This window comes from Tauraco erythrolophus, chromosome 21 (genome assembly GCF_009769465.1).
Source record: "Tauraco erythrolophus isolate bTauEry1 chromosome 21, bTauEry1.pri, whole genome shotgun sequence".
NCBI lineage: Eukaryota > Metazoa > Chordata > Aves > Musophagiformes > Musophagidae > Tauraco > Tauraco erythrolophus.
This window is the reverse complement of record NC_141485.1, coordinates 4,786,030-4,811,050: the sequence shown is the minus strand read 5'-3', so window position 1 is coordinate 4,811,050 and position 25,021 is coordinate 4,786,030. Positions and strand designations below refer to the sequence as shown.

At 66.0% G+C, this 25,021-nt stretch overlaps 1 protein-coding gene across 7 annotated transcripts in view; it reads left to right on the top strand.

Annotated features, from left to right (window-relative positions):
- The window catches only part of ABR (ABR activator of RhoGEF and GTPase), a 39,733-nt gene that overhangs the window by 8,529 nt on the left and 6,183 nt on the right, over positions 1-25,021 (top strand). For 2 of the 7 annotated variants that reach the window (XM_086624911.1, XM_086624910.1), the window contains 15 exons: positions 6,150-6,334; positions 11,304-11,408; positions 12,113-12,298; positions 13,117-13,224; positions 13,960-14,020; positions 16,513-16,565; positions 16,788-16,928; positions 17,271-17,392; positions 17,517-17,682; positions 17,818-17,940; positions 18,023-18,098; positions 18,231-18,335; positions 18,875-18,949; positions 19,096-19,193; positions 19,309-19,440. In XM_086624911.1, the coding sequence (XP_086481037.1) occupies positions 6,150-6,334; positions 11,304-11,408; positions 12,113-12,298; positions 13,117-13,224; positions 13,960-14,020; positions 16,513-16,565; positions 16,788-16,928; positions 17,271-17,392; positions 17,517-17,682; positions 17,818-17,940; positions 18,023-18,098; positions 18,231-18,335; positions 18,875-18,949; positions 19,096-19,193; positions 19,309-19,440 (1,736 nt within the window). Of the gene's footprint in view, positions 1-1,396; positions 1,458-6,149; positions 6,339-9,405; positions 9,524-11,303; positions 11,409-12,112; positions 12,299-13,116; positions 13,225-13,959; positions 14,021-14,323; positions 14,370-16,512; positions 16,566-16,787; positions 16,929-17,270; positions 17,393-17,516; positions 17,683-17,817; positions 17,941-18,022; positions 18,099-18,230; positions 18,336-18,874; positions 18,950-19,095; positions 19,194-19,308; positions 19,441-22,824; positions 22,975-25,021 lie in introns of those variants that run through there. The other 5 variants (XM_086624912.1, XM_086624913.1, XM_086624914.1 and 2 more) reach the window with 5 other exon arrangements.

Sequence of the window (25,021 nt, the reverse complement as noted above, 5' to 3'; positions counted from 1 at the left end):
AGCACTGGGCAGGGCAGAGGTGGTGGTGGTGCCCAGCCATGGGGCAGCTGGAGGGGCGTGCATTCAGCTCCATGAAATACCTAGGAGGGCAGGTGAGGGGTGGGAAATGGCAGCTAGGGGGCTGCACCCTGTGCTGCTGACTCAGCACCTGGTGACTCACAGCCCCTGGGGCAGTGAGCTGTGAGTGTGGGTCCTCAGCACACCGGGGCTGGGTACGGCCCCCTGGGGAGGCAGGGCTGTGCCAAGGGCAGCAGTGGCTTCCCACCCTGGATGCCAGCTGCCAGTGGCTCCATATATCCCAGCCATGCTGAACCACGGCCTTGGCATTGTTACACTCCCCCAAAATGTATTGCTTGTATCCGAGCCTGGCGTGGACATCCTTGGGAGGGGGAATCAGATGGTGGCAGCACTTTGGCAGGGTCCCCTCAGGTTTACCAGCCGGGGCGGTTGCCGATGCCACCCTCATCCTGGCGCTTCATGGTCCGGTGACTTTACTTTCCCCTTGTGTCCAGTGGAGCATTATCCTCCCTGCTCAGCTCCCATCTGGCCCCAGCGCCTGGTCCAGGCCCATCCCCACACGGCTGAGCCCACGGGCGGGATGCGGCCGAGGGCACTGGCTGGGGACGGGGCAGTGGTGCCGGCACAGCCTGAGCCAGGGCGGTCTCTGCACTTGAACGCTTGGCTGGCGCCCTGACATATTGGGGTTGATGACTCTGGCACTTTATATTTCCTTTGGCTACATGCAGCTGGGGAGGGCGGTTTAACCCCTTCCTGCCCGCGCCCTGCTCTGCCCATCGCGGCTGGATGGGGCAGGGCAGCTCCTGGCTCCTGGGGGTCCCGGTTCCTCCCACGGCTGCCGGAGCCGGGGGGGAGCGGGGCCAGGAGGAGCCTGCATCCTTCAGCCGCAGCGCTTTGAGGGGCTGGCGAGGTTTTGCTGGGGAGGGGACACAGCATCCCTGGGTCGTAGGAAGGGGGTAAGACCATGATGGAAAGGGTGATGGAGCCGGGCTCCCCTTTTCCCCCCTCTCTCCTTGGGGTGTCTTGGGAGGCAACGGCATGCCCTTGTGCCACCACCGTCCCCTCCTCCTCCTCCTCCCCGGTCCCCAGACCCCTGCGGAGGGTCGGCGTGGCTGCATGCGGGGAGACGCCGGGCTCGGCTGCCCCCGGCAAGGCAGGGGCGGGAGGCGGGACGCGCTGCCAGCGCCAGGCAGCACCTCCTTCCCTGGGCACCCGGGCAGAAGAGCCGCCGTGCACCCGGGCAGACGACCGTACCCAGCTCCCCCGGTCCAGCCCCCGCCCGGGCCTGCGGCCCCCCCCCGCCTCCCGCCCTCGCCCGCCGCCTTTGTTGTGAGATGCGAGGCGGCCGGCGGGGCTGAGCCGGCGCAGCCTCCCGAGCATGGAGCCGCTGAGCCACCGCGGCCTGCCGCGGCTCTCCTGGATCGACACCCTCTACAGCAGTACGTGCCCTGGGCTGGGGAGGGGGGGCCGGGGTGGTGGGGTCCCCCCTACCTGTTGTGTAACGGCTGCGTGGCGTTGGGGAGGGATGCTGTGCCGGAGATCCCGTGCCGGGGGGCTCAGTCCGGGTAGGGGGTGCTGGCAGGGGGGTTGTGCTCCCTTCCCTGAGCATCCCGCACGCCCCGCTGGCAGGGCAGCGCTGGCTGGAGTCGGTCTGGCATCCTCCGGGCTCCAGGAACCTCCTGCCCACTCCGATGGGGCTGCGTGAGCAGGGTGCGTGACGGTGGTCCCAGTGCCGTGGGGCTCAGTGAGGCCAGAGCGACCTGACAGCTGGCACTGCCCACGGGGGTCTTTGGGGACGTGGGTGCTTTCTGCCCCGGATCCCACCGCCATCCCGCTGTGGCCGTGGGAAGGCATCTCTCCCCCAGGCGTGATTTTCACAGCGAGCTCACGGCGCTGAGGATGCTGCGGGAACACGGTGTCGGTGCCCAGGGGCTGGCAGCCGGCGGGGCCGGGGGCGTCCTGCAGCAGCCCAGGGGGTGCGAATCCCTCCCGTCCCACGGACGGGCAGCAGGGAGGAACGAGCCCTGGCGCTGTGCCAGTCCCCGTCCCGTGACAGGGGTCTCAGCAGCAGCCAAGGGAGCTGGGGACTTGGCTAGGGGATGGGGGGGCTCGGTCACGGGGTCTCTGTCGTTCACTCTGGAGGAGCGTTGAGCTGCGTGGACACTCCCGGGGTGCGTTTTGGGCTGCAGTGTTGAGCTTGGAGCCTGGTGTTTGTGGGGCAGTGAGGTTTGGCACAGGTGCGTGGGAAGGTGCGATGCTCCAGAGAAGGGGGCATGGTGCCCCCTGCACGAATCTGCTGTGCCCTAGAGGGAGCAGGGGCTGTCAGGGGGCATGTTGCATAGCACTGAGCTCCCCCCAAGTTTTCCAGCCCGAAGCCTCCAACACCCACAGCTGGAGGCTGCATCCAGCAGTGGCAGTCCCAGGGTCCAGCACAGCTGTGCAGATTGTGCAGAGGGCTGGGCTGGAGCCTGGAGATCACATCCAGCCTCAGCCTCCGCGCCCACCTTCCCAGCTGTGGCATCTCTGCAAAGCGATGGCTCTGCCATCCCAGATCCTGCTCCGGCCAACCTCGCCGTGGAGGGTAGAGGCGTGGGGGAGGCTGCTCCCCTGTAAGCCCCAAAACGTCGGCCTGCCCATGTTTTGGGGCTTACAGGGCAAAGTCAGGCCTTCATCACACCAGGGAAGGTGGTGGCGGTGTGGAGGAGATGCTGTTTGTGTTGAGCCAGCCCTTGGAGGAGGCCCACGGAGGCAGGTCCGAGGCCAACTCACGCATCCATGTTGTCATGGTGAATTTTCACCAAGGCACAGGGAAACCACAGCGTTTCCCCAAAACCTTGCAGGGTTTCCATGCAGATGTTGGGCTTCTCCTGGCAGTCGGATAGGGCAGGTGAATGTTGGGGTGTGCTGGTGCACTGCCGGGGTGCCGGGGAAAAGCACATGCCTGGCTGGAAAGCGAAGAAAATGCCACTCTGAGCTGTTATGGCTGTGCTGTCTCTGCCCAGGCTGGGCAGAGCCAGCTGCTGCCCTTGGCTGTGCTCCTGCTTGAGGACTGTTGTGCTGGGATGAGCCTGGGTCAGACCTGGGAAGACGTGGCAGAGTGGAAACACTATTTTCCTGGAGAAAATTGTTCCCCCTGGGGATGCGGTCCTGGCCCCATCACCCTCCTGGCTCCACGTGCCAGCCTGCAGGACTCCTGCCCTGATGGGTGTCAGCATCCCATGGGTGCCAGCCCTGGGTGCGTTTTGGGGCCAGATCCAGCTCAGGGCCACAGGGCTGCATGCAGGAGCCAGGCTTACAAGGCTGTTTCAGGTTGGGGTGTCCTCACCCCTCAAAGTGGCTCCCCTGGGCCAGGCTGCCTCCCTCCCCTTGGTCCCCACGCCTGGGGTGGAGCAGGAGATTTCCACTGCTGCTAAAGAAACAGGAGCAAAAATAGCGCTGGGTTTTGGCACGGGCACAGGAACAGGCTGCAGGGGCAATGCAGCTGTGGGGGAAGGAGGGAGGCGCTCGGTTTGGGCTGGCTGGGTGGCAGGAGCACCCCACAGGCAGGGAGACAAAGGGGCCAGCCCCGCCGTGTCCCCTTGCCCAGCAACGTCCCCTTCGCCCGTCTTGGCTGCTTGGTGGTGCTTGGTTCCCTCCCTGCAGTGGGTGCTGGGGAGGTCTCTCTGCCCAGCCTCCCCAGGTGAGAGCCCCATAAATACTGCACAGCTCTGGGTGGCACAGCTGGAGGCACAGCTGGAGCCATGGGGACACAGCTCTGTCCTCCCTCCTGCGGGCAGCGCAGGGTCCTTCTCCCTGGGTGTCTGTTGGGGCACTGCCTGTAGGTCTCATCCCTAGCTCAGGTCTAGGACCAGGGCATAGATCCGCTCCAACGGCGAGCGATGGCTGCACGAGAGCCAGCTCATTCCTGCATCCCTGCAGGCCAGTCCCTTCCCCTTCCGTGCCATCGATGCCACCTTCTTCGCTGCACTGCTGCGGGTGTCATCTCCCAGGGTCCCCAGCTGCCTCATTAAAGCTCTGTTCCTCGTTACCTTGCTGCTGAACCTCCCCAGCTTGGGTTGCCAGGTCTCCCACAGTGCCAGTGCCATTCTGGGTGCCCCTGTTGCCCGCCCCATGGTTAATCCCAGAGCTGCAGACCTTGGCCTTGGTGAAGGGGAGGCGGTGGAGCCTGATGGCCTCTGAGTTGGTGTGCCTGGTGGGGACTATCAGCTTCAGCCCCTCTCTGCTGCCTTGGCTCCCCTTAGACCCTGCCTGATGGGCAAGGGCGCTTGGGCGAGAGGTTTGGGTTTCTCTGGGACATCCACAGCCTGGGGACAGTGCCCAGTTGGGTGGGCTCAGGGGAGCTGTGTGGGGTGGGTGTCCTGAGGAGGTGGCCATCATGAGGAAACACCAATACTAATATATCTCATGCTGCTTTGCTCCTGGCTGGTGCTGAAGGCATCCCAGCTGGGACCTGTCAAAGGCAGGAGGGACAAGAGACATCCCACCAAGAGAAGGCAGGACAAGTTAGAGCTGGGAATTCCCTTTCCCTGGAAGCTGAGGACCAGGGGGAACTACGGACTCCCCCATCTCTGCCCATCCAGCTAGTTAATTCCCAGTCAGCTCCTGGGCTGAACTGGGGCTGATGGTGGCATCCCAGCCTCTGGGGGATGGTTATTAGCTGCTAATTGCTAACGAAGCAAGGTCTGAGAGGCACTGTGGTGTCCTGGCAGAGCCGGGATGCATCTGGCTCATGTTAGCGCTCTCCTCCATCCCACCCCCGAATGCAGGATGGGACCCCCCATCCTGCCCCCCACCACTGGTGGGGCTCCTGGCCTGAACAGACTTTGCAGTGCTCTTTGATTTAAAGATTTATCCACTTTCAATATGAAGCTGAATGCAACATTAACGTGCTGAGCGGTGTTGGTGGGAATCAAGGGAGTCCTCAGCCAGGGTGGCTGGGCCGTGGGGGCACGGAGTGGCAGTGGTGCAGGAGTTGGTCTGGGATGACCTGCTCTGGCCCCCGTGCACCCCGTTTTGGCCAAGGTATTGGCCAGGGTATTGACCAGGGTCTCCATGCTGTTGGTGCCCAGGGCGCCTGTGGGGACAGCCATGGGGCTGCTGGGTGGGGAGGGGAGCGAGGGGCTGGCATGGGGTCGGGTTGGGTGCGCTGTGCCCACTGCCTCTTTGGGAGCTGCCCAGGGGGTCTTGGCCGCAGGGCCTGGGTGGGGGGATGCTAGCTGCACCCCGCAGCCGCCCCTGCCGCAGCCGGGCTCCCTTCCCCCTCCCCTTTGTCAGCATCTCGGGGCTGCTGCAGCCGCCTCTTCCCGCCGCCACTGAGCTGCTGCCGTTTCCATGGTAACAGGTTAGGATGTACCCCCGTCCCCCGCTGCGCCCCAGGGACCCACCACAAACCCCAGCCCCCCTGCTCCTATCTGGGGCTCTGGCTCCCCAAAATGGCTTCACCTGGGCCATGGGTGATGGGGGGAGATGTGGGACAGCGTGGAGCATCCAGAAATGGGTGCTGGCTTGGCATGGCCCTGGCCTCATCCTGTGCTGGGGATGGCAGAGACCCCTTCTGCCCCCCCAGCAGGGCACAAGCTGCCTACCCATCATGGAGCTGTTGCCGTCTCCCTTTTTCCAGGGGGGTGGCACTGTCCTCCATGCTGTGGACCCAGGAGTCCTGGCACCCGTTCTCACGCTCCAAGGAGAATAGGCATGGGGAAGCAGGGAGGACGGCAGCCGTGGCTGCCAGCCCAGCTCCATCCCTCCCCAGGGATGGCACGGGGATGGCGGCGGCGGGGCGAGCAGGGCACGGCAGAGCCACTTGCCGGGGCCAGGCCGTCTGGCAGAGCAGCTGTCCCTGCACTGAGGAAGCCCGCGGCCTCTCGGTTCGGTTAATTATGCAAATATAGGGAAGTGTGTCGAGCGGAGATGTGCTGCGGGGCTGAGGATGCTCTGTGGGATGCCCTGCTCGGCAGCTGAGGCCGGCGTGGGCTGCGGGTGCAGGCGTGCGTGTCCGTGCATGACCCTGGGTTTCGGACCCAGGGTCAGTTATCTGCAGGTAACCGCAGGCTGGGGGATTGCAGTGCAGTGACCCTCGGCTGTGCCACTGCCTGGATGCTCACCACCACCCCCCTCTCTTCCCCTGGCAGACTTCAACTATGGTGCGGACGAGTACGACGCCGAGGGCAACGAGGAGCCCAAGGCACTGCCGGAGGGCTCGGAAACCATGCCCTACATCGACGAGTCACCCACCATGTCCCCCCAGCTCAGTGCCCGCGGCCAGGAGAGCGGGGACGGCATCTCGCCCACACCCACCGATGGTCTTGGCACAGGGGTAGGTGCTCGGATGTGGAGCTCTGCGCCGGATGCGGTTGAAGCCGGGGCTGGAGGTGCGTGGTTCGGTTGTGTCAGCAGGGTCGGCGGTGCTCTGGTGCTGCTGTGACCTGGGGGACTGTCCCCATGGCATCCCAGACCCTGCTGGCCGTGGCCCTCTGGGCTCCAAGGAGCAGTGCCCTGTTCGGCTGCTGGTTTTGAGGGTGCCGTGTCTGTGGGGGTGTCCCTGCCCCGTCGTGCCATGCCGGTGGCAGAGCCAGGGTGGCACGGGGCCGGTCACAGGGCGAGGTCTGGGTGCTGGAGCCCAGCTGGGCTTGCTGGGGTCTGTGGGGGTCCTCTGCTCCGGGGAGCCCTCGGGGCCAGGGCGCAGCCGCTCCGCCGGGCAGCCGGCTCCATCTAGTGGCACTTGGGGACGAGCCGCCAGCTGGGGAGGGACACCTTGTGTCCCCCCTCTTCTGGGGAACTTCGATTTAACCCCTCCTCTCCCTCCGCTCTTCCGAGAGCATCCTCGGGAAGCCTTTGGGGTTCATCCAGGATCTTTCACAGAAGGGATGCTTGGAGAGCTGCGGGGCGGGAAACCAAAGGGGAAAAAATGTTTTTCTGGAGTAAAAGTTCCTGTAAAGCCCGGTGGCGGTGGGGCCGCTGGCCCCGGGGACATCGGGGCTGCCGTGCCCGGGGTGTGCCCTGGACCGGTGGGCTCTCGGTCGGGCAGCGGGCGCCTCTGGCCCCTCGGCACAGGGCTGGGGGCTGGTGCAGGGAGCGACCGCCTGGACCCGGGCTGGGGGGGGCCCCCTCGGCTCCTGCCGCTGCCCGGGCTGCGGGAACTGCCGGGGTCCCGCAGCGGACCGAGAGCTGGGGATGGGCAGGGGAGGAGGCCGGGCTGGGAAACGTGAAAGTTTTTGTCGCGGAAACAGTTAAGCCCATAACCCGGATGCTGAGGCAGAGGAGGCGAAGAGGTGTGGCTTCCTCCCCAGGGCCCGCTGCTGCGCAGCGTCCTCCTCCTGGCACCCAGTGCGGTCCCACGGCGGTCCCCGGGGAGGGCGAGCGGTGCCGAGCCTGTGACACCCCGCGGGGCGAAGCACCCTGTCCCGGGGCTGGATCCAATCCACCCGGGCTCGGGGCCCCTTGTCCCCCAGCGGGACACTGGGCACAGCCCTGCGAGCCCCAGCCCTGACACCCCGGTGCCCGGCTTTGGTGATGGGCTCCATCGCCGGGGGCTAGCAGGGACAGCAGAGGATGGTCCTGGGGAAGCAGGGTTGGGGGGAGACCGTGGGGAACACTGGCAAAGTGGTGTCCTCAGGGGCTGGTGGAGCATGCTGGGGCTGGACGCAGGCGGTGAAGCCAGCTCGATTTGCACTAACAGGATAGGGAAGTGTTGGAGCTCAGTGCCAGCTCTGCTTCTCTCTTTATCTGCAGCTGCTTGCGCTGGGGCTTAGTGGAGCATCGTCTGGATACCAGCGTGTTTTATCCCTGTGCGTCCAGCCTCGCGATGGGCATGGACTTCTGTGTGGGTCCCACTGTGGCCAGTGGCACAGGGTGCTGGGCTCACCCCTTTGCTCTTCTCTGGTGACGCAGGACTGGTGTCGCTGCTGTTTTGGAGGTGTCACCTCCCAGCCTGGGGGCTGGAGGAGGTTTTGGGTGGACCATCTCTTCTTGCAAGCTCCTGGGGCTGCTGTGACCATGTTTGGGGCCCTTGGCTGCTGGGTGCAGGCACGGCCCATCCCTCCTTCTCCTGCCTGGGAAATGGGTACACCACGTACATGGTGTGGTGGCCCAGCCTCTGGTCCAGTGCTGCTGGGTCTGGCAGTGCAGGTGGCTTTCCCGTGGGCAGGGAGTGTTCCCTGTCCTGGTGACCCGGCTGTGGTGAGCAGCGTCATGGTGCCCTGGCACAGACCCCTCTTAGCAAAGGCTGGGCAAAGCCTGAGCTGCAGCGCAGACAGAGAGCTGGGCACAGGCTCTGGAAAGTCCCTGTGTCTGTGTCCCTGCCCGCTTCTTGCAGCAGGAGTTTGTTCCAGGCTTGGACAGGCGCAAGGAGAATCACCAGCTCCTGCGGGCAGAGCACATGTGGCCGCTGGTTCCCCTTTTTGCCACGGAGGAGCGAGGGGAAACTGCTGAAACAGCTCTTGCATTAGGGTCCCCTCCTCCAGCCTGTTCTTGCTCCATTTGCCAGGGTCCACGATGTCCCTTGCAGGCGCCACACCACTGCTCGTGTCCCCGCTCCCCGGCTGCCCTGGGGTCGTGGTCATGCTGGGGCATCGGTAAGGTGCCAGTCTGATCCCCGTGGGATGCAGGGAAGATGCTGCGGGAAGGCGTGTGTCAGCTGCGGTGCCCTGCGAAGCTGCCGGGTCCCCTCTGGGGCAAGAAAGGGTCCGGGGCCCTTCTAGGGGCGCACATCCAGGTCCCCTTACAGGACCTGATCCTGCTGCTGCCCTCCGAGGTCACTTGCGCTGGTGGCAATCCCCGTGGTCCGCAGGACACGCGGGGGGGACCGTGGCAGGCAGGATGGCTGCTTTCCCCTTGCCTGGCGAGGGCATGGGGAGCCTGGCAGGGTTCCCCTCCCCGTGGGTCTCGCTGGGCTCGCCGAGGTAGCCGGCCCGGGGAAGGGGCTGCGGGGCGCCCCAGCCCTGCCCGCATGCGGCCGCCCGAGCGGCCCCACCTCCAGCGCTGCATTTCCTGTAGCGAAGGGCGGAGCGGCGGGGCTGGCTGGGCGCGGGGCGGCGGGCAGCGGCCCTCCACCGCCGGCGGCCCCCCCGGGGGTGAGCGGAGGCCGGGGGAGAGAGAGGGAGTCAGGCCCCGTCCGTCTTGTCCCGCCGCTGGTGACCCCGGAGTTGCCACCGCTCGGAGACGGTCGCGCAGCCGCCCCGGGAGCGCCTGGAGCTGCGGTCGGGACGCCGGGGCCGAGAGCCGGAGGTGGGGCGGGCGGGAGCACCGGGCATCCCATAATGGCTCCTTTCATCCCCCGGCGGTGGCCGGCGGCCAGGGCTGAGTCAGGCTGGGCCGGCTCGGCTGCGTGAGCCCCTCGCCTGGAGCCTCGCGGGGTCCCCTTTGCCCGCCCCCGCTGCCCGGCCGGCCATGGAGGAGGAAGAGGAGGCCATAGGGTACCTGGATAAAGTGCTGGAGGACGAAGATGACTCCGAGCCGGGAACCCCCACCAGCCCCGGGTCTCCGTTCTCGGCCGGCGAGAAGGTGGGCGGGCGGGGGCACCCCGCTCCCGGGCCGGCTGGCGGGTGGGGCGGACAAAGGGCATCTCGCTGCTGCTGGTGACGCCCAGGTGTCGGGGCAGCTCCTGGGACGGTGCGGTGGGTGCTGAGGTGGGGGGGGGTCAGAGCTGGAGGGGCAGCCCCGCCTCTGCCCCGGGACTGCCGGGGGCACGGGGCAGCGGCTGTGCCAGGCGTCGGGTGCGAAGGGCTGAGCGGGGGCTTGTGCAGAGCGGGGCGAGCAGCCGGCCTTCCTCCCGGGGGGAGCGGGGGCCACGCGTGCTGCTGCCGGGGGGCTGCGGGGCTCAGCAGAGCCGGCGTCGGGTGCTCAGGAAGAGGCCGGACCATGCGCTGCCATTGCCCCACTGCACGGCCACCAGCAAACCCCATAAACAGCCCCAAACCTCAGTGCTGGGAGGAGGTCCCAGGGGGACCTCTGTGCTGGCAGTGCAACCCCGCACCCTTCTCTCGCCCACCCTGCCGGGTGGGCTTGGGTGCCCCCAGGGGTGTGGCTGAAGGAGAGCTCTGGCCCCGCTCTCCTTGGGGTCTCCTTGGCCACCGGGCCCTGCTTTAGAGTTGCTCCTCAGGGTCGCGGGGGTCTGGCTGGCATCGTTGCCACAGGGCGCTGCAGGCCCCGGGTGCAGGCGGACCCCGTATCTCCCCAGCTCCTGCGCAAGGCCCGGGCTAGGGGAAGCAGGAAGAGCCCATGACTAATCTGTGGCAAAAAGCCCGCGAGCTACCAGCACACTAAACTGGCCCCCCTGTGCACCCCACTGCCGCGTGGGTCACCACGGCATGGCCTTAATGGCGCAGGCTAGCGGGGAGCCGCGGGGCAGGCACTCTGGTTGGCGCAGCAGCCCCCAGGGCTGGCTGGTGGATGCCGGAGCAGGATGAGGAGATGCTGATCTGCAGCTGTGCCCACCCTGGGGCTGTGCATCCCTGGGTGTTGGCAGCTGCCAGGTGCAAGGGGCAGGAGTGGCAGGGGCAAAACAGGACCAATATACCCCCAAACCGTCCCAGATGGCTCATTGCCCAGAGCAACTGATGTTCCCGTAGTTCTCGTTGGTCCCGGCCTGGGTGGCAAATCCTAGCTCCTGAGTGTGGTTTTTAGGACAAACAGTGCTGTGGGCACACTGAGCATTTGAGGCAGTCCAGGGGCTGTGGTGTCCATGCCTGGGGGCTGGCAGAGCCTCGCTGGGGGCCCCGGAGCCTCCCAGCCCGGCTGAGCATTGCCTGTCTCCCTGCCGTGAGGGCTGTGCCGCTGGAGCATGGGTGCTGCAGCAGACATGGGCACGGGCTGAGCCACTGGTGGCTGGAGCGGCAGTTGAGCCCCGCACAGCCCGGGACCTGCCCCAGTGCCACCGGGCAGTGACAGCCGCCGTGGCACTTTCCTGGGAAAGCCTCAGCTGGGGAAAAGGGTGGTGCTGGATCACGTGGCAGCACCATCCACCGTTGGGCATGATTTCACCAGGCGTCTCCGGACTCTGCCCTGGGAGAGTCCTGCTGTGCCGCGCGCCACCCTGGAACTCTGCCAGTGGCACCAGGCTCCTGGCCAGCGGGAGCAGGGAAGGGAGCAAAGCCAGCACAGCCCGTGGCTTCCCAGCTGGCTTCAGCCTGGCTGTGCTGCCTGGTGGGCACGTGCCCAGCCCTTGTCGTGGAGCTTCCCTGATGCTAGTGGGCACACGTGCCCACGTGGGGATCCTGGGGCTGGGCTGAGGGGTTTCCTCCTGTGCCGGTTGCTGGCTCACCCGGGTTCCTTGCTGTGTCACACAGGGTGAGCGAGATGCTGGCAAAGGCCTGGAGATGCGGAAGCTGGTGCTCTCCGGTTTCCTTGCCAGCGAGGAGATCTACATCAACCAGCTGGAGGCCCTCTTGTTGGTGAGCAAAGCCCCCAGGCTGGGGGGGAGTCCCCCAGCAGGGGCGGATGAATGGGTGGGTGGGTGGATGGATGGATGGATGGATGGATGGATGGATGGATGGATGGATAGTTGGGTGAGTGAATGATGGGCGGATGGATGGATGGGCGGATTTCTTCCTCGACAGCTGCCCCCGGGCAGGTCTGACCTGGATGCTACCCAGGTGGGAGCAAAGCTGCAGGAGCCACCCCAGAGCCAGGCTTGCTGTGGTCCGGCCGTCCCCTTCTCGGCTCCCCTGCTGCCGGTGTGCCTCGTAGGGATGTATTTATAGCTTCGCTTCCTCTTGCGGACTTACTGGCCCTCGTGGCAGACACGCTGTTGCACAACGCTGGGGTCACCGCCACCACGGACAGGGAAGCCTATGGGGATGCACAGGCCAAGAGTGGCCCCTCGGTCCATCTGCTGGTGAGACCTGTCCTGGGCAGCCCTCGCTGCCAGTTCAGCTCTCCCTTGTCCTCAGCATCCCTGGGCTTCTGTGCCTACAGCGTTAGCGTGGCTGCGGAGGAGTCGGCCGTCGCTGCCCGCAGTGTGGTGGCAGGGCTGGGCAGGGCTGCCTGCGGGGTGTGGGTCAGGGCTGCCATGAGCCATGGTGTGGGGCTGGAGGAGTCTCAGGGTCACTTCTCCTCCCAGCCCTCATCTCAAACGCTTCCCCTTCTCCTTCGGCAGCCTATGAAGCCACTGAAGGCCACGGCCACTACGTCGCAGCCTGTCCTCACCCTCCAGCAGATTGAGACCATTTTCTACAAGATCCAGGACATCTACGAGATCCACAAGGAGTTCTATGACAGCCTGTGCCCGAAAGTGCAGCAGTGGGACAGCAATGTCACCATGGGCCACCTCTTCCAGAAGCTGGTATGCACCTTCCCCGGGGCTTGCTGCGTTTGGAAGAGGAGGAGGGCTGGGGAGATGGAGCACTGTGCTGTGGGGCCTGGCCCCACGGTATGGCTCAGCTCTCACCCTGCCACGTGCTCGCTGGTGGCCATGGGACTTGTTGCATCCCTCCCTGCAGCAGCCGCTGCTGCCTGCCCAAGCTGTCCCATCCCAGGATGGGAGTTGGTGCAGCCTCTGTGCCCCTTGCTGCAGCGGGGATGCCAAAAGCATGGTCCTGGATGCAACCATGGCAGGGTTTTGGCTGGAGGTGCATGGTGTGGCTCTGCCACGGGTCTGTCAGGAGCCCGGGCATGTGGGTGGCTCTGGGGAGAGGCAGGGGGTCACTGCCTCTTCGCCCTTGGCTGCCTGCAGGCACTCCGGTGGTGGCTCCCTGGGGTCATGCTCCGGGTCCTGCTGCTGCTGCTTTGGGCTTTTGATGTGATGGGAGCACAGGCTGTGCCTGCGGGAGCAGTGGCCGTGGTCATGCCAGGGAGATGAGGAGGAGAGGGCAGATCAAAGGGTGCCGGGAAGCAACTGTAGCTTCAGCCTCCACTGTCTGGGCACCTCTTGACTTTCTGATGGGTTGCGGAGGTTTGTGGGGGCATGGGGCTGGGCAGGACCCCCACCATCCTGCCCTGCAGGGCCAAGCGTGCAGCCCCCTAGCTGGCTATGGCCTGGCAGAGCGTCCTGCTGGGAGGGGACAGTTCTGGGCAGTGTCCCCGTGGCAGCTGCCTGACCCCTTGTGCCACGGGGGCCTTCAGCATCGTGCCAGGTGCCTGGCTAACCCACGCTCCCCGCAGGCCAGCCAGCTGGGGGTCTACAAGGCCTTTGTGGATAACTACAAAATCGCGCTGGAGACGGCAGAGAAGTGCAGCCAGAGCAACTACCAGTTCCAGAAGATCTCGGAGGTGAGCTGGGCCGGGGCTGTGCCGGGGGGACAGAGCTGCTGTGGCTGGGCCGTCCTGGTGCAGGGCAGAGAACATGGTCCCTGTGGCTGAGCCGACCGCGTGTGCCCTGCCGAAACGCTGTCCCGGTGATGGGGACTCTCAGTGACCGTCCCGGCGCAGGGGCCATCGGTGACTGTGCCGGGCTGTCGTGGTCTCTGGGTGTTGCAGGGGTTTGTCCCCTGCCTCATGCAAGCTGGGTTTGGGCTCAGCCCTCGCTGCCGTCATTTCTGGGATGCCAGGGCTGCCTGCACCTGCTCGCCCCATCCATTGTGGGTGCTGGGCACCTGTGGCTCATCTCCTGCTGGCTGCACCTCCGTGCCTGGCTCCCCTATAGAAACAGGGAGGTCTGTGGCTGCAGCCCGGCTCCCCACTCCCCCCAGTCCCTCAGCAGCAGGGCTCTTCAGCTCGGTGGGACCAGCAGCCTCCCCGTGCTGGGTGTCCCGCTCCAGGGTGCCTCGTGGATCCACCGCATCCCGGCTGCTGGGTGCAACTGGAGCTGCTCCTGGCCAGGCAGCATCCTGTACAGTCCACACCTCCGCCCCAGTACCCATGGGTGGTCTCCAGGGTGGCCAGGCTGGGACTGGGGGGAGATATCAGGGTGCAGGAAAGGTGGGGAGGGACCCCTGACCTTGAGCAATGACCTTCCCCCTTCCCCAGCCCCCCGCGGGCTGCTCTGACGGGCCTTTCCCTCCCTAGGAGCTGAAGGTGAAGGGCCCCAAGGACTCAAAGGAGAGCCACACGTCCGTCACCATGGAGGGTACGGCGGGCGCGGGGAGGGGGACGCAGCCTTTTGTCTGCGCGCGGGACCGGCGCGGATGAATTACGGAGCCGCTCCCGCGAGCGGAGCCCTTTGTGTTCCTGAGTGCGGAGCTGGCGAGGAGGGGGGGGACCGCGGCTCTTTAGGATGCTGGGGGAGTGCAGCACCCCCCGACCCCCTGCCCACCCCCTCCTCCCCGCCCGCCGGCTGTGCCGAGAGCGGTGCTGAGGGGCCGATGCCGTGCCGCAGCCGGGCTGAGCTGCCGCGGGGCGGCAGAGATGGCTGCGCGCAGACGGGGCTGCCATGGAAATCCTCGTCGTCGTCCGGCTCTGCTGTAATTGCACCTACGGTGAGGTGGGGGGGTGCGGCTCCGAATTCGGGTGCCGATGGCGAGCGGTACTGTGGGAACGCTGGCCCGGGGCTGGCTGTCCTTGCTGGGGGGGTGGAGGCTGCATCGTGCTCTGCAGCCTGAAGTTGGGAGTGTCTTTGTTCCTGGCTCTATTGAATCATCTTGGCTCCGGCACACGCGGCCACGCGCTTGCCTTCCCTGCTGGGCAGGGGCTCGTGCCAGCGGCGGGACGGTGAGGGGCTGGGACTGGCGGGGGGCTCCCTCCTCTGCCTGGGCTGTGCTGCGGGGATGGCGATGGGGATGGGGTTCCTGTTTGCTCGCTGGAGGCTGTGAGCATCGTGGGGCTGGAACGCCCATCTCTCGGTGGTTGGGCGGGGGAGGCACCAGGCATCCCTGCCTGCTGGTGCCTGGCCCCAAGCTGCCGCCCTTGGGTCCTGGGCTAGTGGGACTGTGCCGACGAGGAGCCCCATGCTCCTCCCTTGTGCTGGGACAGCCCCTCCCGGGGCTCTGGTGCTTTGCATGTGCCTGTAGTGATGAAGGTCCATCCTGTGGGGCTGCGGTAGGGGCTGGGGGGGCCACTCTGCCTGCCCCCTCCCTCCCGGAGCAGGGCTCTCGCTGGGTGCTGCAGGGAGCATGGCTCTGGTTTTCCCCACTGGCACGGGGGATGCAGCCTCTGGTTTGGGGTCCAGCCGTATGTCCCCACTCCCAAGGAGAGACCCCCTGCTCACTGGAATGGGGGGGTCGTTCTCTCAGGACCGGGTGCCACAAGGTGGGATGGGAGCCTGCTGCGGCTCATAGTGCAGGGTGGAGGTGGGTGGCACCTTTCCCTCCTCTCCGACAGCCCAAAGCCCAGCCCTGCTTGCCCCTGGCAGTTTGGGGAAGGGGTCTGAAGCGAAGGGAAAACCCAGAGACCTGGGTGTAAGCAGCCTGGGGAGATGGGCGAGCGGCCAGGCATGGGTGAGCACCATGGATACGCTCTGTGCCTTCCCCTGCCCAAAGAGCTGGGGAGGAGGAGGAGGGTTCGGCTGCTTGGAGTGAAATGTGCCTCTGAAGAGTCCCTGGGGCTGGTTTCCTGCTAGGAGGGTGCTCGGCAGGATAAAAGGGGTGTCTGTGCCCTGAGTGTGGAGCAGCTCTGCTCCCCTGCTCTGGATGGAGCCACTCGGCTCCCCGTGTGTGGGGAGGAGACACGGGGCAGTGGCAGTGGGACGATGTCTGTTGGTGTGGGTTTTGCTGCCAGTGGAGCAGTTTGGGTTCCCCTTGCACCCAGAGCCAGCCTGGGTGGGGGATGCAGAGTGTCCCATGGGGTGTCAGAGCCTTGTGAGGGCAGGGCAGGGATGGGACCTGCCGCTGAGCCAAAAGGGAAACTGAAAGAACTGCTGGCTGCTGGCAGTGACGAGCGGCTCTTCCGCTCCACAGCCACTGCACCGCGGCGAGCTGGCCGTGCCGGTGCCCGTGCCGTGCCTGGGGAGATCCTTCACCCCAGAGGGGGATGCGCTGGCACAGCTGAGGTGGGAATGTCTCACAGCCGGTGGCAGTCAGGGCAGAGCAGTGTTGGCAACAGCCCCTCTGGCTTTGCCACCCGTAGCGTGTGGCAGCAGAGGGGAGGAGGCTGTGGTGGCTGGGTCCGTGTCCCTGTCATGCGCCGTCTCGGGGCAGGGACAGACTGTGCTGGTGTGGGGCCGTGGCTGGAGCACGTGGCTGCATGGGAAGTGCCACGCGGCAAGTGCCACACGGCAGTTGTCTGGGCTGGTTGCCCTCATGGTGACCCCGCGGGTGCCCATGCTGCGGGTGAAGCCCCTCGGGCACAGCCCTGAAATCACGGCACATGTCCGGCAGGTGCCGGCGCTGGGCTCTGCCCTCACCCCGTGCTCCAGCCCAGCCGCGGTTTATCCTGCTCCCGGCACGGGGCTGTGCTGGTGAGCCCTGGCACCCCTGGGCAGTAACGTGATGGTCCAGCCATCGCCGTCTCCATGTGGAACAGACCTTGGACACTCGCCCAGGGCTCTGTGCAGGCCTGGAGTGTGTCTCTGGGCATCTGGTCGCCCCTCCTTGCCCCCGCGGGGTGCGGTGCTGGCTGTCATGGGTGGGCGAGGGGCCCAGCCACCACGGCGAGTAGCTGCTGACGCCTCTTCTCTCCCCGCAGCGCTGCTGTACAAACCCATCGACCGGGTGACGCGGAGCACCCTCGTCCTGCATGTGAGTGTGATGCCAGTCCCAGGGCGAGGGGCTCTGCAGGGGGAGGCCGTGCTCCCACGGGTGCCAGGACTGGAACGGCCTCGCTGGGTGGGGGGCTGCAGCTGTGCCCCATTGCTCCTGGGGACCTGCAGCCATGGGGAGCGCTGCCGGGGGGTCCCTGGGGTGGATGCTGCAGGCAGGGCAGTGCCCTCAGGCCGCTCACCCATGCCTATCCCCTTCCAGGACCTGCTCAAGCACACCCCAGCCGACCACCCTGACTACCCACTGCTGCAGGACGCCCTCCGCATCTCGCAGAACTTCCTCTCCAGCATCAATGAGGACATCGATCCACGGAGGACAGCGGTCACCACCCCCAAGGGGGAGGTGAGCCGGTGGGGTGGGCAGTGCCTGGGCACAGGGTGAGGGCTGGGTCTTCTGCCAGCCCCTGGCTGGTGTCTCCATGCTGAGGAGCTCCATGGTGCTTGGCCAGGAGATGGAGAGTTTCCTCTGGACGCAGTCCTGGGTGCGAGGTTAAGGGCTCTACCTGGTCCTTGCTGCTTGCTGGTGTCCTCCTGAGTGTACGGGACTCAAGATAGCACGCAGAGGACATGGACCTTTCCGTGCTCCTGGTGGCTGAGCCATGGAGGGGGCCAGGAGCACCCATCCCCTGCGGTTTGTTGGTCTTTTCTCCCTGCCCGCTCTCATGCCAGCCCTGCTGCCCCGCAGACCCGGCAGCTCGTCAAGGATGGCTTCTTGGTGGAGCTGTCGGAGGGCTCGCGGAAGCTGCGGCACGTTTTCCTCTTCACCGACGTATTGCTCTGCGCCAAGCTGAAGAAGACGGCGGTGGGGTAAGGAGGGCGCTGGGCATCGGGGTGGGGGGGAATGTGTCACAACCCGGCCTGTCCTCCAGCGGGCAGGGGGATGTGCCAGGAGAGGGCCGGGCACCACTCAGTGCCCGCGCCCCGGCTGCAGGAAGCACCAGCAGTACGACTGCAAGTGGTACGTGCCCCTGGCCGACCTGGTGTTCCCCTCGCCGGAGGAGTCAGAGCACTGCCCGCAGGTCCATGTCATCCCCGACCACGAGCTGGAGGACATGAAGATGAAGATCTCGGCCATCAAGAGCGAGGTGCAGAAGGAGGTGAGAGGAGGGGGTGGATGGTCGGGGAGGGGGTGAGACCTGCTGCCAGGGTGGGTGCCGTCCTCTGGGGTCCGGGATGGGACGTGGGGGCGTAGAGGGCACCCGTGAAAGCTCCTGTCCACTCCCCGCCTGCAGAAAGCCAACAAGGGGCAGAGCCGGGCCATTGAGCGCCTCAAGAAGAAGATGTTTGAGAATGAATTCTGGCTGCTCCTCAACTCGCCCGCCATCCCCTTCCGCATCCACAACCGCAATGGGAAGGTGAGGAGGGCGGGCTGAGGGCATGGGGTGGGTGCTCAGCCCTGCCTGCACACAGCCTGCCACATCACCCTCGCCCTTGCAGAGCTACCTCTTCCTGCTGTCATCCGACTACGAGAGGTCTGAGTGGAGGGAAGCCATTCAGAAACTGCAGAAAAAGGGTAAGTTTGGGGCTGCTGAGGTCCCCTCGAGGCTTCTGCCCCACCAGGGACCACGAAGACGTCTCGCAGGATCGCAGCCTGCTCGATCCCCTGGCTGGACCCTTCTTAAGCTCCTCTCCTGTCCTCTTGCAGACCTCCAGGCCTTCGTCCTGAGCTCGGTGGAGCTGCAGGTGCTCACGGGATCCTGCTTCAAGCTACGCACCGTCCACAACATCCCGGTCACCAGCAATAAGGACGGTGAGTGTCTGCCGGGCCGGTGGGTCCCTCTTTGCCTCCAGATGATGCCAGGGAAGAGCTGTGGGGTCCCTGGGCTGGAACGAGGTCCCTGCTCCGGGTAGGGCGACCCTGGCTGTGCAGGGGGACAGGCACCCACCAGGTGGCACTGCCGGAGCGGAGACGGGCTCCCAGCTGGAGCAATCCCGGCTGCAACATGGGGGCTGCCTTTGGGGTCCCTCCATCACCCCCATGGGCTGGGCAGGACCAGGGTGTCCCCAGGGTGAGACCCAGCCAGCCCTACTGGGGACCTCCCCGGGGCCCTCCAGCCGCTGGAGAGCTCAGGATGTCCATCAGGGATGGTGGGCAGCGGAGGATACGTGTCCCCTTCCAGACCTTAGAGATGGCCCTCCGAGGGGTCGGGGACATCGGGGGTGTCATCACCAGCACCTAGTGCTCGCTCTGGCAAAGACTGCCAGGGGGACGGGCAGCCCACATGCTGGGCGCAGGGTACGGGATGTGGCAGCGGAGCCCTGATGCAGCCTTTGCTCTCCCCGCCGCAGACGACGAGTCCCCCGGGCTCTATGGGTTCCTGCACGTCATCGTCCACTCCGCCAAGGGCTTCAAGCAGTCTGCCAGTGAGTGCGAGTGCCCACCCTTGCTCGGAGGGGCCAGTGCCAGCGGGAAGCTGGGGTCCAGCATGTGGCCCCGCTCTGCCCGCAGCGGTTCCCTGGGAGCCGGTGGGGGATGTTCCTTGGGCGCTGAGCGATCTCTGCCCCCCCAGACCTTTACTGCACACTGGAGGTGGACTCCTTTGGCTACTTCGTCAGCAAAGCCAAGACCAGGGTTTTTCGGGACACCACTGAACCGCAGTGGAATGAGGTGAGAGGAGAGTGGGACACAGGGAGGGGGCTGTGCCCCACTTTTTCCCTTCCAGCCCCAGTTTTGAAGCTGCTCTGGGGTGCTGGGGCTGAGCCACCCTCCCTCCACTCCCCAGGAGTTCGAGATCGAGTTGGAGGGCTCCCAGTCCCTGCGCATCCTCTGCTACGAGAAGTGCTACGACAAGACCAAACTCAACAAGGACAACAACGAAATTGTGGACAAGATCATGGGCAAGGGGCAGATCCAGGTACGCACTGGGGCTTTTGGGCATCTTCTCGCACGGTGTTGGATGTTTTGGGGCCTGGCGCCTGGGCTGGGAGAGTTGCCCTGGCATGATGCCTGGGATGGCAGATGCCTGGCAGCATGGGCAGGCAGCTCTGCTGTTGGGAACGTAGTACAGGGACCCCAGCTCGGGGTTGAAGGCAGCGAAGTGGGTGAGCATCAGGTGTGTGGGTGGCGGTCCCAGGGCATGGTGGCTGCAGGAGATGGTGTGATGAAGGGAGAAGGGGTCCTGGGGAGGTGGCAAAGCTGGCAGCCACCCCCCAGGTGTGTGTCCAGACCCGATCTCTGGGTCAAGGCAAGTGCGTGCCAGGCAAGGAGCCCGGAGAGGTGGGCGAGCAGGCAGCTGTGCCTGGCTGGGGGCTCCATCCTGTTGCCTTCTGTGCTGTGGCCCCCGGGGGCTGTGGGGAGGGTGTTGGCACCCGCCCCGGGGAGGGCTCTGAGTCTGCAGCCTCCCCGTGCCCCCCTGCCAGCCGTGGCTGTCCCCCCCTGCCATCTGCCTCCCCTGTGCCTCCCTCAGCCGCTGTTATGGCAACGGAGGTTTCCAGGGCAACAGCTGAGCTGCCTCTGATTGGTGGTTGCCAGGCAGGGGATGGAGGCCTGGGCTGCCCTGAGATGCTCCCAGGTGAGCAGGACCAGGAAGACTGGGGGTAGGGACAGGCAGCCCCCAGCCCCCACATACCCCCAGCACCTGCCTTGGCCAGGCTGCAGGGATGCCCAGGGCAGAGGGGACAGTTCGGGATGGTGGTGCCCCTGTGTTTTTTCTGGCAGGGACCCCCAGTCTGGCTGCCTTGCTCCTGTGCTGGGGACAGTGTCACGCCCAGGACACAGCCCTTGCCCCAAGGCCACTTCAAAGGGCCCGGCGTGGCCGCCCACACCGTGGGAAAGCGGCTGAGGGCAGGTCCCGGGGGAGCGAAGAAATGCTGCTGGGAAGGGGATGCTGTGAGGCGACGGCACCGAACAGGGCGCAGGGTGGGATACGGGGGATTTGCTCCGCCAGCGGCTTGTTTGTACCTGAAATCACCTGTCTGTTGCCCCCACCCCGGGGAAATGGCGGCGTGGGGGTGGCAATGGGCCAAGCGGGAGGACCGGGGCAGGGAAGGGACTCGGTGCCCCGTGGGGATCAGCCCAGCTGCACTCTCGGAAATAGCCTGGGTCAACAAACATGAGTCACGCTGGGAGACAAGAGGGTCGGGACAGGGACAGCACAGCCCGTCCTGCCGTGCGAGAGTCATGGCGGGAGTAGAGGGGAGAGAGGAGGCCCCAGGGCTGCTTATCCCAAGGAGGACTTGGCCGGTCAAAGCGGTGTCAGGGTTGGGGCTGTCCTGCCGTCACCCAGAGCCACAGCTCAGCCCCACTATGGGCAGGACGGGCGGTGCAGCTTGTGGGGCCGTGGGATGTGGCCAAGCCCCAGCGCTGCCCCTGTACCCTCTACCCGGGGCTGTTCAGGCAGGTGACCCAGGTGGTCCTTGTCCCGGCCGGTGCCTGGGCTCATGGTGAGCTGCTGCTGGTTTCAGTTAGCAGCAGGAGTGGGAGGCACTGGTAGCACTGGAAGCACTGGCATCTGCAGCTTGGCAAACTCCCATGGGGTATGGGGGGCTGCTGGGACAGCCGAACCCCCCAACAGCCAGCACTGTGTCCCTGCCCTGCTCTAATCTGGCAGCCCAGGTACGTGGGTTGGCCACGGCAGCCTCAGCAGCATCACGGGCCGGTGGGAGCGGGTCAGCGTGCAAGGGGGATACTGCAGCCCCTGTGCAGGGAGCAGCGGGGCCTCCTGAGCCTGCGGAGGTGTCATGGGTGGGAGTCACGTCCTGCTGGCACAGGGGACATGGCTGGGTCCATGGAGCCAGGGTTGGCATCAGTCTCCTCTCCCCGAGCATCCTGGCAATGAGCCCTGAGGGGTCTGCGGCGTGGCGGGTGATGGAACCCAGCCCTGCACCTCATCCCTGTGGCTGGCAGAGGGTGAGCACCCTGTGGGAAGGCTCGTCTGGGTACAGGGATGGTTCTGCTGCAGCTCCCGGTTGGCAATAACCCCGTTTTGTTGTTGTTAACCCTGTTTTGCATGTGATTTCTAAGGCTGGGATGTGCCATGGTCGGTGCGGAGGTGCCATGGGGGACTCGTGTCCCCTGTGCTGCAGGGCTCAGCCCTGCTCTGACCTGTTCCCACCACTCCCAGCAGCCGGGCTGCCTCGCACAGGGCTGTGTCCAGTCGGTGCTGGCAGGGGTGCCTGGTGCTGTGGCAGGGTGCCAGACAGATGCCGGGGGTGGGCAGAGCAGGCTGCGAGATCTTGTGCCCACATTGTAGAGGGGAGAGGCTGGATCTGGCCCCCATGCCCTGGGGCGGGCAAGGAGACAAGCAGCATGTTGCACGAAGGGGATCTCAGAGTGGTGGGACAGGATGGAGCAGCCCCTTCCTCAGCTGCTCTTTGATGCACAGGGGGGATGTTGTTGTGGGCGCAGTGCCTGCTGTACCCGCAGGGAATAGCTGCCGTCCATCTGTCCCCCGTGCCCTGGGCTGGCAGAGGCTCTGGATGGAGAGATCTGTGGAGCTGGGGCTCCCTAGAGCTGCGGGGACCCACAGGGTGACCCATGTGGGCTCAGGGCTGCTGAGGGCTGAACTGGGGGGCAGTGCAAGTATCCCCCGCGCTTTAGGCAGACAAGGACCCTTCCAGGGCTAGGGCGAGCAGAGCTCTGCCTGCACCTCATCCCCTGCCCTGCAGCCCTGCCCCACCACATCACCCCTGCCAGTGGGGCTGACAAGGGCTGGGGGAGCATGGGGGGGTCCCCACCCGTCCCTAGGAGACCTCAAAAGTCCCATCCCCGTGCTGAGACTGGGAGAGCCAGCCTGGCTCCTCCGCGGAGCTGGGGATGCTGCGGCTGACGGCAGCGATGCCTCCTGGGGCTACAGCTTGCGGTGGCACGGGAAGCGGATAACGTAAGGGTGGATAACGGTGGATAATGCATAACAGTGGATAACGGGTAATAGCGATACGAGCAGCAGGGAGACCAGGCAGCCCCTCCAGCCTCGCCGAGCGGCTGCGGCAGGGCAAGAGTTAAACGTGTGGGGGCCGCCGAGGGGGGGCCGGCGGGGGGGACTGCCTTTGAGTCACTTCCTCGCAGGGGGAGGGAGGCTTTGGGGCTGCCGAGCTGCCTCTCGACAGCCGGGCTCACACCCTGACGATGAGCTCTGCCCGCTTGCCTCCCCACTGCCCCGGCTGGGCTCCCGCTGCCGGTCCCTGCTGCCCCCCGCGCCGCTGAGCCCACACCCGGAGCAGGAGGGATGTGGGTGCTGCCCTAACCCAGCCTCGGCCACCCTCGTCTCGCCTCCCCGCAGCCGAAGCCGGTCATCGCGATGACAGAGGTGCTGGTGCAGCCGGACGGCAGCCCCGGGCCCATGGGCGAGCGGCCGGAGTGCGGCGTGGAGGAGCCCGAGGGGAAGCGGCCCCCCAACACGGGTGCCCGCCTCTGGGGCCGGGTGCGCAGCAAACTGCTCCGGCAGAAGGTGCCTCTCGGGGTGCGTGGCGGGGGGACGGCTCGGGGGGACGATGGCGGGCACCCACGGGGCTCCGGGACGGCTTCGGTGTCGCCGGGCTCTGCTGTGCGTGGCGGCTGTGGCTTTTTGGCTGGTGGCTTCGGGGGACTATGTTGGGGGGGGCTGTGGGGTCCGTGCGTGGAGCAGGAAGGCTGTTTGGGTGCTTCGGGAGCTCTTAGGAGCAGTTAGCAGGTTGTGGGGTGCTCGTTTCCCTCCTTCCCTCTCCCTCTGCACTGGGGGCTGAGGGGTCTGCGCTGTTTGCACCGGGGGGTCCTGCAGAGGCAGGGGGGGTCCTGCCCAGCCCCAGGGCTCGCCCGGGAGGTGGTGATGCTCACAGGCTGGCCGGGGCGGTGGCACCCCAGCAACTTTGCTGGCATACCCCCTCTCACCAGGCTGCTGCTTGGTTTGCAGCCTTCCACCCCGGGTCCATCCCGGTTTCCCTGAGCTCACAGCTGCATCGTATCGCAGCCACATCGGCTGGTGCTGCCCGTCTTTGGGGGCAGACGAAGGGCACGGGTGGGCAACGGAGGTGACGAGGGAGGGGAACGGCACTGTCGCAGGTGTCTCAGAGCCCCCGCAATCTCACGGGGGGTCCGGCGAGTTCCCTCCACGGGTCTCCCTGTGGCTCAGGGCTCGGCTGTGACCACGGGCAGGAGCTGCCTGGGCACTTGGGGGCTCGGTTTGGCAGCAGCAGGGCCGAGGTTCGCTCAGCGGCAGGGCTGCCGGCGCGGCGGCGGGGCTGCCTGTGACGCAGCGGCATTAACCTCGATTCTGTGCCGCTGCTCCGGCAGAGGGGATTAAGGGGGGCGAGGGCTGTGCGGGGCGGCTGCCTGGCGGTTGTTGCTGGGTCAAAACATGAGGGGGTTCCATTTCCCAGCCCCATGCGTCTTCACTGTGGCTGCTGCTGACGGAGTGGGGCTGCAGGAGCAGGATGTAGCCCTGGCGGGTCTGTGCCTGGTTCCGGCGTGCTGCGGGTGCGTGCTGCTTCTTGGGTCGCTCTCAGACAGGGCTGTGAATTGCCGCTCTTTTTGGGGCCGTGCTTTGCTGCTGGCAGTGTACGCGGATGCGGGGGCTGCTCTGCCCCCATGGGCCGGAGCGGCTCAGGGGCTTCCTGTTCCCTGGGGAGGGACAGAGGTCTGCTGGGGGTGGCAGCTGCTTGCCGGAGCCAGGGCAGCTGCAGGAGGCCAGGCTGGGGTGTCCATGGGTACCATACCAATGGGAACTCACCCCAGTTGTAGCAGCTCTCCCGGCATCCCACTCCCCGGGGCCATGGCAGAGATGGCCTCACCGGCTGAGTCACCAGTTTGCTCCCAATGGCTTCACACCATGCTGATGGTTGGGTGACCTCATGGGTGTGAGCCACGAGGAAGGGACGTGCCCGGCCCAGCTGCCCCTGCCCTGTCACCGTCCTGGTGCTCAGGGCCCTGGAGAGCTGCCACGAGGGGTTGGAGCCGTCCCAGCTCCTCACCTGAGAGCTCTGGAAATCCACTGCTGCCTGGGTCTGTCTCAGCCACCACTGCCCGCACAGGAGCTGCACCCACAGCACATGGCCCGGAGGTGTCTTGAGGACAAAATCCCAGGATGTGGCCTCGTCCCTTCAAGTGCAGAGTCACCCTGTGCACGAGACGAGCAGCAGGCAGGGACTGTGGGGGTCCCTCTGCCAGCGGAGCCTCCCCAGGAGGCACGAAGCTCTGCAGGGCTGCTGGGATGCCCATCAACTGTCACGCTGCTTCCTTTCCCTCTGCAACCGAGGGCCTTGTCCTACAAGCAAACACCTTCGGATAATTTGGGAAAACAGGATAATGGCTCATCCCTGCAGCTGGTGTTTCACCTCACCGGGGATGAGCACGGCACCATGGCAGGTGCTGGCCTGGGCATGGATGCTGGCCTGGGCACGGATGCTGTGCTGCTGCTGAGAGTCCCCTGAGATGCGGGAGGGAGCATCCTGGAGAGGCACTGGTGACCCGGCTGAGCCGTTTCCCCGGGGGCAGGCTGGCGTTTGAAGCTGGTGGAGTGC